Source organism: Elephantulus edwardii, unplaced genomic scaffold, assembly GCF_000299155.1.
Source record: "Elephantulus edwardii isolate Elephantulus edwardi_28Jun2011 unplaced genomic scaffold, EleEdw1.0 scaffold00289, whole genome shotgun sequence".
Taxonomy (NCBI): Eukaryota; Metazoa; Chordata; class Mammalia; order Macroscelidea; family Macroscelididae; genus Elephantulus; species Elephantulus edwardii.
Window position 1 is genome coordinate 2,742,395 of NW_006400039.1, and position 10,291 is coordinate 2,752,685.

General features: G+C 47.4%; 1 protein-coding gene across 1 annotated transcript in view; it reads left to right on the plus strand.

Annotated features, from left to right (window-relative positions):
* CACNA1B (calcium channel, voltage-dependent, N type, alpha 1B subunit) overlaps positions 1 to 10,291 on the plus strand; it is a 258,633-nt gene that overhangs the window by 57,704 nt on the left and 190,638 nt on the right. Inside the window, exons 8-10 of the mRNA XM_006900673.1 lie at positions 7,449 to 7,564; positions 8,242 to 8,298; positions 8,620 to 8,709. Of these exons, the coding sequence (XP_006900735.1) occupies positions 7,449 to 7,564; positions 8,242 to 8,298; positions 8,620 to 8,709 (263 nt within the window). The remainder of the gene's footprint in view (positions 1 to 7,448; positions 7,565 to 8,241; positions 8,299 to 8,619; positions 8,710 to 10,291) is intronic.

Sequence of the window (10,291 nt, forward strand, 5' to 3'; positions counted from 1 at the left end):
CTTCCTGCTGAAAAGGGACGCTGTAGGTTTCAGGGTGAAGATCTTCTCTCACTACTCTAAAGGGCCCCTTTGGCAATAGGACACATATAGACTATTATGGAGATTGATTTTTGAATTTAGATGCACTGTTATCAGTTGTGCTTAGCTGTACATGTTCATATCCTTGAAGATGTTATCATGGAAGTGTTGCAGCCTAGAAGACACAAATTTAACTAACAAGTTAAAAGTACATGAGTCAAAAATTAAAAAGAAATAATATCCCAAGTAGAGGCTCTAATAGTGGCACAAATCAAGTTACAGATGGAAGGTAGTTCTTACAATAAAAGGCCGACTGACTAACACTTTGTCTATTATAGTATAAAGGTTAGGAACCACAAGGTGTGGAGGCTCAACTATGTCATTTATTGTTCTTAAGTCCTGGAGCAAATTCCATCTACCACTGGGTTGTTTTACAACTCGGAAGTCTGCATGCAAGGCAGAGGTGAAGAAAGGAACTGTTTATGAAGTTTTACGTCAATTCCAACAACTAAGAAATAATGAGAAGAGTTGGGACCTCAGAAGGCTTTTAGGACCAAATAGTAGGCTCTTGTGTCCAGGAGAAAATGAATATACTTACCAGTAATGTTAATGCTCACCACCGCTCTTCTGGGAGGATCTAAATCGTTGAAGCGTCCTCCTTTGTTTCCAGCTGGGAGCTGGGACCTGTTAGTCCTGTCAACCACGAGTACCTGATGTGGGCTACCCTTGGCCAAGTGTCCTTCAGATCCACACATAAAGCAAGTGAGTGGGAGCTTCCTCTCTACTCCCTTGCCTATCTGTGGCTCTTGTCTGTGACACTGTCTACTGAAGTGGCCCAGCTTTCCACAGTGGAAGCAATTCTGACCTCCTTTATTACCTTTGGGTGGCACTGTATATGAGTAAGACTTCCTTTTCCTGACACAGGCCCTAAACTGGCAGCAATAGCTGCCCCAATAATTTTGGCCATTCTCTGGTCTTTTCTCTTCCCTCTAGATCCCAGTTGTTAAAAGAGGGAAAAATTTAAACAAATGTATAACAAATAATTTTGAACATTATAATCTTTTAAGCTTAAGGCTAGAAATATTAACAATATGATCATTTCCAATCCAGAGATACATGTTCCAATGCAGTTCCTATTTTCCAAAAATGGTTTTGGTAAGAAGAATATTGTAAATGTGGATACAGTTCCACTGTTCCTCCTCCATGCCACGATATAGTGTTATTAGCATGAGCAGTTATAAATCCATTGCCATCCTTACTCTAACTTAAGTTTTTTTAAATTTAAATTTGTTATTAATTTCAGTAAAAATTTACAGAGGCTTTGGATTTCCATTCATTCATTGTTGCACATTTGTCCCCTCCCAAGTCTCCCCCCCCACCCAGAACACTACCTTCTTGGAAAAGTAAAGAAAAAATTCTTTCATTGTTTTACAAACCCTCCCCCAGGTCCACTCCACCATGTAGCCATCAGAGCCCAAGAAATTATGTGAAGAAAGAGGTGGGGCTGAAAGGAGAAAGATGAATCAGGAGGAGGGGTGGAAGGGGTGGGACTTTGTAGACTTCAGGGAAATGTGGAATGGATAGGCTGGAGTAATACCAGGGGTGAAAAGGTGAGGGGGGCGCTAGAGGTACCAGATGAGGAAGACATGGGGTAACAGGTGAAGGACACATGGGGTACCAGGCGAGAGGGACACAGGGAGTATCAGGTGAGGGAGGCACTGGAGTACCAGGTAAGGGAGACACTGGAATACCAGGCTAGAGGGACACAGGGGGTACCAGGTGAGGAGGGACACCAGGGATATCAGGTAAGGGTGCCCGATTCCCCAGAGGGACTCCAAGCCTGGGAGTCTAGGAGAGAGTGAAGGCACTTTAAGCTAGGGGCCTGTCACTCCCATCTAAACTCTTGCTGGATACCTTTAGAGGTAGTATGGACACCCTTGACCACTGCTCAGATATTGCCTGGGCAACTGGACATTCTGGACACAGCTTGTTCTGGAGGTTGTCAGCCAGCTTCATCCCTGAACCCTCACCTTCAATGTCCCAGATGTGCTGAGGGACGATACCAAGCATGAGATACAGGAGGTGTGGGCTGGACCCCTGAAGGCAGACAGCTGTCCGAGGCCTGTTTCTCCAGTTTCAGCTGGGCTGTTGGGGACCAGCTTCTGTCTGTGGCTTTTAGGCTGGCTTTGCTTACTCATGGACCTGCTCCCCTGCCTCTCTTAGATGGAGAGGTATTATACACACACACACACACACCCCCACATGTATGTAAATTTTTTTTTTGTGTGAGAACAATTTGTATTTAGAATTAACTAGGTGGACTCAGTTTAGATGATCCAAATTTTGTTGGCAACATCCAACACTTAATAGTCAGGAGCAAGAAGAACATAGGCCTTCTTCTCTCCATCAGACCTAATCAAAGCATTGACCTTAGCCATATCAATGTCATAGAGCTTCTTTACAGCTTGTTTAATTTGGTGCTTGTTGGCCTTGACATCCACAATGAGCACAAGTGTGTTGTTATCTTCTATCTTCTTCATGCCTGACTCAGTAGTCAGGGAAAATTTGATGATGGCATAGTGGTCAAGCTTGTTTCTCCTGGGGGTGCTCTTCCAGGGGGGTATTTGGGCTGCCTTCGGAGTCTCAGTGTCTTAGGCCGCCGGAAGGTGGGTGATGTGCAGATCTTGGGTTTTTTTGTGGCTGTGGACGCCCTTCAGGACGCCTTCTTGGCTGTTAATGCCTTTGCTTTGGCTTCAGTTTTCGTAGGGGCAGGGGCTTCCTTCTTCGTTTTCAGTGCCATCTTTGTAAAAAAGCAAGAGGCATCATATTTATCTAGTGTTACTATAGCAGAAATGCCACAAGTGGAAAATTTTAACACATTTATTTTCTCATAGTTTTGAAGATCCTAACTCCTGGTGCTGGGGGAAGACTTTCTTTTTGTCAGACCTGGAGACTTGTCTTGTTGAGCTTCTGTTCCTGAACCATATTCATCTTCACGCAGCTCGGCATCTCATGTGGCATCTCTTTTCCCTGTCTTGGCTCTTTTTCTCAGCATCCGATCCTTGGCAATCTTTAGCTGAGTGGCTGTCCTTCAGCTCTGAAAGAACCCATTCTTCTGCCCCTTGGACATGAATCCTTCCTTCCTCCCTTTTGACTCCATAATCTTGGCACATTTTAAACAGCCCCACACTCTGGAACTGTGTCAGTGAAGATCCCACTCTGAAACCTAGGAGCCCCGTCCCTCCTTTGATATCTAGGAGACTGTGGCCCCGCTGGAAACCGAGGAAGCCCTCTTGTCTGTATACCTTCTGACAATTCTGATTATTTCTGAGCTGCTCCAGGGAGGGCCTTTTTCTTTTCTTGGACGCTTGTTTCCTGCCTTAGAATTCCAAGAGGCAGACCTCTCCCTTCCTGTCATCTTTTTGTGTGTCCTCTTTGGTCTAAGCTGATTGTCTTTCTGCTGTGGTGTTTGGTTAAATCAATCAGTCAGTCACAGGCTCAACCTTGTTAATAAAAGATTAGGGAACCAAGTTCTTGGTCAAAAACTCTGCAACACATATCCTTAGTTTATACAAAAGAATTTTTAAGGTTTTTGAGCTTTATTCTTATTGTATCTTGTTCTTTCATCTCACCTTTTTTTGTAAGCAGGGAAAAATCTCCTATGCTGCATATCCAAGTCCACTCACAGCTTCTAACTTCCATCAAACCTGCAAACATAATTCAGACAAGTTCGTGGCTGTTACATAAAAAAAAATCTCCTTGCTTCTTTTCTTTTAAAGCTTCCTGAGAAGCACATTTAATGCCTACCTTTCTAGCAACATACTGTGTGTGCTCTGAAAACACACACTTTACTACTCTCCTCGCTTCCTTCTGACCCTCATGAGCACTGCCTTTCGCAGCCATGATTCCACCAAGTCTCTCCAAGGCTGTCTAGGCTCTTTTGCTGTTAAGTGGGTTATGTGGGTTATGACTCATTGTGATCCTTGTACAACAGAATGGAGCCCTCCCAGTGCTGCAGCGTCCTCCCAGTCTCTGTCTGAGCCCTACTGTTGCAGCCATTCTATCAGTCCATCTCGTTGAGGGTCTTCTTTTCCACTGACCTCTTCTTACCAAACTTATCTTCCCCAGGGACTGATTACTCGCATATCCAAAGTATATGAGACTAAATCTTTTACTATTATGCTGCTTAAAACTATTCCAGCCTCTTCTCATTACCCACTTTGGGAAGCTTCCCTTATCACCAGTGCTTGTTGGAGCAATGTTCACTCCTCTGGCCCCTGGTGCTGGAGTGCTGCCATGATGGTCATGTACAAAGGGAGGGAAGGCTTGAACAAACACAGGGCTTCACAGTTAAGGAGCTCCCAGTTCTGAAGTCAGCATGCTGCCCTAGGTGAAGGCTTTTTCTCTTGGTTGGCACCAGGAGAAGGTACCTGATGGTTCCCCTTCTGCCGCATGGTGATCTTCACAAGACTTAGCATCTTATTTCTTACCATCTCTGCATCAGTTAGGGAGTTCTAGATGGCCTAGTGGCAAGAAGCTGTGCTACAATCCTGAAGGCACACAGTTCAACTCCACCAGCTAAACCTCGGGAGAAGGATGGGCCGTCCCCTCCGGTGCGAGTAACTGCCTCTGAGAATCCTCTGGGGTGTCAGCTTTGGGTCGGTTCTGATTCTGTGGTACACAACAACAACTACCACCACCAACAACAACAGGTGGCCTAGTAAGAAACTGCTGCAATCCCAAAGACAGATGGTTTAAAGACACAAAGACACATCCCACTGGTTGTGGGATAAGAATGGGCAGTCTTCTGTGCAGTTTACTGCCTTTGAAAACTCGCTTGCAGGTCAGCTAGCTATGAGTCAGTTCTGTCTTGAAGGTACACAACAACTGCATCATTTGACAGTTTAGTTTTTTTTTAATCTCAAGAGAGATTGGCTCAAAATGTTTTCTTTGCTAATCCTACGTTATTAAAATGACAAAGGTTATAACCACAGGCATATAAATATGTAATCTTTGGTGTCCCAATTCTGTCCCTAATGGGAGTTCATGAGGGACCCTGCAGACGCCAACCAGGTCCACTCTGCTGGAGTCGATAGCTGCTTCACCTGGGGTGGAGCTGAGAGGGAGTGAAAGCCTTGATCTTCTGCTATAGGAGTGTGAGCAATACCTGCTGGACCTTTAGGTGCCTGGATCTTGCTCCAAGCCGGAGCTGAGAAGGCTAGGCCATTCTGGGCACTGTGAGTGCATGGTGCTTGTATGTGTGCAAATGGTGTGCTTGTGTGATGTGTCGAATATGGGTGCAGATGTGCATGGATGTAATATGTGCTTAGATGAGTTTGCATGCATGTGCGTACATGTGGATGTATGCATATGTGTATGAGTGAGTTTGTGACTCTTTGTTTACTGGGAGCTAGAAAGCTTGGCTGAGTGACTGTCAGGTGGAGGTACTGGGGTCCAAGGTGCATCTGTGTGATCAGGAGGGACTGAGAGAGTGCTGGGACTCAAGAAGAAAGAGCAGAGGGGCTTTTCTCAAGCTTCATGACCAACTCAGATTTGACAGAAGTCATGTGGACTCTAGAACATTCTCTTTTGACCTCTGCCCTGCACTCCTTCTCCTGTCCCTGTTGGTTCCTCTGCATCCAGAAATAGCTCCTGATCTAAACACATGGAGAAATTTGGTGAAGTTAGAGATTCCTGCTTGAAGCTTTCTGTGTGAACTGGCACACAAGAGGGGAGCACGAGCAGTGTGTGTGAGTGTATGTGTATGTGTGTGGTGTGTATGTATGAATGTCTGTGCGGTGTGTGTATAAAGTTACCTGTCTGAGAGGGTGTGCATATATGGTGTATACATGAATGTCTGTGTGGTACATGTATGCATATGTGTGGTGTGTGTATCAGTGTGTATGTGTATGAGAGTGAGTGCATTTGTGGTATGCATGCACAGTATCTGGATGAATGTGTATATGGTACGTGTGTGCATGCATGCATGTGTATGCCGGGTATTTGGGATGTGTATAGGTTGTATGTGCATCTCTGTATGGTGAGTACACCTGTGTGTGCATACGTGATGTGTAAAAGTCTTGCATGCAGGTGTCTATGTGTGAATGTATTGTCTGCACACCCGTGTGTATGTCATTTGTGGTATGCATTTGCCTGTAATGTTTATCAGTGCACGTGTGTGGTATGTGTATGCTGTGTGCATGTTTGTGGGCTGTATATGCACATGGATTTATGTGTGATGTAATGTGGAATGTGTGTGTTTTGTGTAGTGAGTGCATGTTGTGAATATGAGGTACATGTGTGCACGTGGGGGTTGTGTGTTCATATGTTTGTGAGATTTGGTATGTGTGATATGTGTTGTGATGAGTGCACATGTGAGGTGTTTGTGCACATTTATGTATGCGTATAGTGTGTGTATAGTGTACATCCTGTGACACTGATGTGTCAAATGCGTTAATGGCTGGTTACCCGATGCGGGCAGAGAGTGGGGTGGAGCTCCCCGATTAAAACAAGCTTGGAAGGAGGAGTGGCATCCACTTCCGTAATAGCTTGCCTCCAGAAACCCTATGAACATGGAGAGAGGATGAGAGACACCCAAGCGTAGAGGACTCTCCTTCATAGGGTCGCTAGGAGTCGCCTGTGACTCGATGGCACTTAACAACATCAACCACAATAATAGTGTGCATTAGTGGTGTATACAAATGTTTATGCATATGTGGTGTATGTGCATTTGTGGATGAGGTGTGCATGAGTGGTGCTATGTGTGCATGCATGTGTGCATGTGTGGTGTGGTGTGAGGGCACGCTCGGCATGATGTGCATGTGCTGGGGCTATTTGTGCATCTGTGTGGTGTGGTGCATGCATGTGTGTGCATGGTGTGTAGGCATGTGGTATGTGTCGTATATTATGTATGCATGTGCATGATGTGTGCACACGTGTGGGGTATGCTTGTGTGTGGTGTGGTATACATATTGTGTATGTGTTGCATGAACATGTGTGTCTGGTGTGACTGTGTGGTGAGCGCTCGTGTGTGTGTGTGTGTGTGTGTAATGTATGCGAACGGTATGTGTGTACATATTTATGCGTGGGGTGTGATGTGTGTATGTACATGTGTTTGTAGGGCATGTGGTTTTTGTGCATGTATATGTGTGGGGGTGGGTTGTGTCTGCATGCCTAGGCACTGTTGGGCTGGGTCTGTAGTATAAGTCTGCCCTTTGCAGTGCCCCTCTGGAGGCCCCTGATCCTCCTGGGCTAGCAAGCAGACTTTCTTGGTAGAGTGGGAAGTTAGGCTTGAGTCAACAGCTGAAGAGGTGCATGACCTACTAGGGGTGGCTTGTGGTTTGCTCTAGAGACTGTCCACCTGTGGGCTGCGGGCACCATGGCTTCCTTCACTTGATCTGCTGACCTCCTTGATCCCCACACATCTACAGAGAGTTTGCCAAGGAACGTGAGAGAGTAGAGAACCGCCGTGCCTTCTTGAAGCTCCGGCGGCAGCAGCAGATCGAACGGGAACTCAACGGATACTTGGAGTGGATCTTCAAGGCTGGTGGGTGCCCAGGGGAGTGAGTCACTGTGCCCTGTCCGCCCTACTCTGCCCTGTCCCTGAGTTCCATCTTCATCTGGCCGGGAGGCTGAGGTCTCCCAGGGCTTTGCAGTGGCAGCCATGTCTCTTCAGCCCTGGGGTCCTGGCACAGCGTGATGGTGTCTTCTCAGATACTGGCCTTTCTGAGGGAGGGTCCTCGTCCTGCTTAGCCTGGAGCTCAGCTCCAGACCATGTGTTCTGGCCTCGACCTGAGATGAATTGTCAACAGTCAAGGTTACTAGGAGAGCATGAGTTAAGTCCATGTTGACCTCACTTAATGGGAGCTCCAGCACCTGCCCTTGGGGGCTCTAGCTCCTGCTCCTTGATTCTGGGCCAGAATCCTCCACCACCAGGCCATCTGGCCAGGCCCTGGTAAGACCTGCACACCCCTCCTTGCAGCACACCTCACCTCACACATCTCCCTGCCATGTCTTTGGGAGGCTGAACTGGAGCCTGTCTTGCTGGAGAAAGCTTGCCTAGGGCTCCTGATGGCTCCAGAAAACCAGGAGCTGGGCAGGGAGTGCTGCCCCTGGGTGGGGGCCCAAGGGCACCAAACAGGCAGAGAGATCCATATTGGGGTTCTGAGAAGGCCCTTTGGGGTGGAGGTAGGAAGGTTTGACTGAGGCAGGTCTCTCTGACAGAGGAGGTCATGCTGGCTGAGGAGGACAGGAACGCAGAGGAGAAGTCTCCTTTAGATGGTAAGTGGCTCTCTGGAATGGGGCTATGGTGGGCCTAGGGCAGAGCTAGCCCCACCACTGGGCCTGGTTTCCGCTTCTGGTAGATAATCTTTTCCCGGGGACCTAATTTTTGAGACTAGTTCCCTGTTCCTTCTGCTGTAGAGTCTGAGAAGTAGGACCTGTGAGGCCTAGGGGTGGGCCAGCCTTAGCCTCAGCTTAGTCTGCAAGTCCAGGACAGGGTGCTTCTTCCTGGGAAGTAGAAGCACATCCCAGTGCAGCCAGCTGCAGCCCCCTAGAGGCATCCGACACTGGCTCACTGGGTTGCCCTCCCCGTTAAAGCAGTGCTGAAGCGAGCGGCCACCAAGAAGAGCAGGAATGACCTGATCCATGCCGAGGAGGGCGAGGACCGCTTTGCTGACTTGGGCGCTGTTGGTGAGTCCATGGCCCCCTCCCTGATCTTGCTCCATGACCCTCCAAGGCCTTCTGACCCCTCGTGTTGCCTCCCCTCCTTGCTTTCCACTTGACACCGTCCCTTGAGCACATGGTGTCTGCTGCAGTGCAGGAGCTGTGCCCCTCCTGGGTTCCTGCACTCTGGCAGTTGATGCTTCTCTTGGTACATGATAGGTTTACCCAGTGGACAGCCTGCCATGTGTTTTCCACCAAAGGGAAATGCAGCCCAGCTCTCTATCAGCTGTGTGGGGCTGGCTCTGGGAAGAGTCGGCTTTCTTTATGGGGTACCGAGTCAGAACCCCTCTGTTGCCAGTTCTGCTTCCCATTCTCTTACAACAGACATGAGACAGACTCTAATGTAGCAGTGAGCAGGAACAGATGGAGATGGAGGTGGCCTTTTTGAGCTTCTGTCCCTCTCCACCCCATGATAACCCATGCTGATAGCCTAGGCTGTGCACTTTCTTATACAAGTACATGTGCACGCGCGCACACACATGTATGCCCACACATGCACACATACACAAAGCACATGCGTGCATGCACACACTCACACACATGCACACATCCACGCCTGCTCATATACCTGTGTGGGCCCACCTATGCACATGCACATTCATGCACACACGTATGCATTCACACACACTTGCACACACATGCATGCTGACACACACCCCTGCAGACACACGTCCACGCCTGCACATACAAACTCATGTGATTGGGCACACACACACATACATATACATGTACATACATGCATGCATGCACACATAAGTAGATAGAGTCTTTGGAGTCTTTTTCATTGTGCAGAAATGATTTTATCCAGATTTTTCTCATGGTTCCTGTGGATGCCCTTCTGGTCAGCCAGTCTGCACACACCTTGTGTGTCCATTGCTGGAGTCTATGAGTGAATGGGCCTACGTGATGTGCTGTTTCAGCACGTGTCCAGTCTATCTCAGGACTTTTCCACTGCACTAGCTCCAGATTCTGGCTTGGGGTGTTGGTGCTGTGGGCTGAGGTGTTGTGAGCACAGAGCAAGTGATGTTTGACTTTTTGAGAGTTGTCTCCATGTTGCTTTCAGGAGGGCATGGCCCTTTCCCCACTTGCCATGCCAGAGGACTCTTGCCCTTTTCTGGTCACTTGCTGGCTCTTTCTTGCTTCTGCTGGCTTGGTGCTAGTTTGATGAATACAGAGTGGTCTGTGTAGAGGTTCACTCCTTGCTAGGGGTCTTGAAATCATCCTCAAATGCATGTTTCCAGGTGGGTGGTCTTAGAGGCTCCTCAGGTCCAGTGTCCTAAGAGCTGTGCTGTCGCTTACCGAGACCCTGATGGGCACTACAGAGTCAAATTCTTGGCCATATCCTTAGGATTTTTCCTAGGCATATAATTGAAGTAGTTTCCTTCTTTTTTTTTTTTTATACAAGTACTTAATTTATTCTGCTCAGGAACATTGTCATTATCTATGGGATGTAGTATATATTTATGTTATATTTATATGTAGCCACTTAGGACTTAAATATTTTTTTTTAATTTAGGTTGTTTATTTTTCATTTCAATGAACATCTACA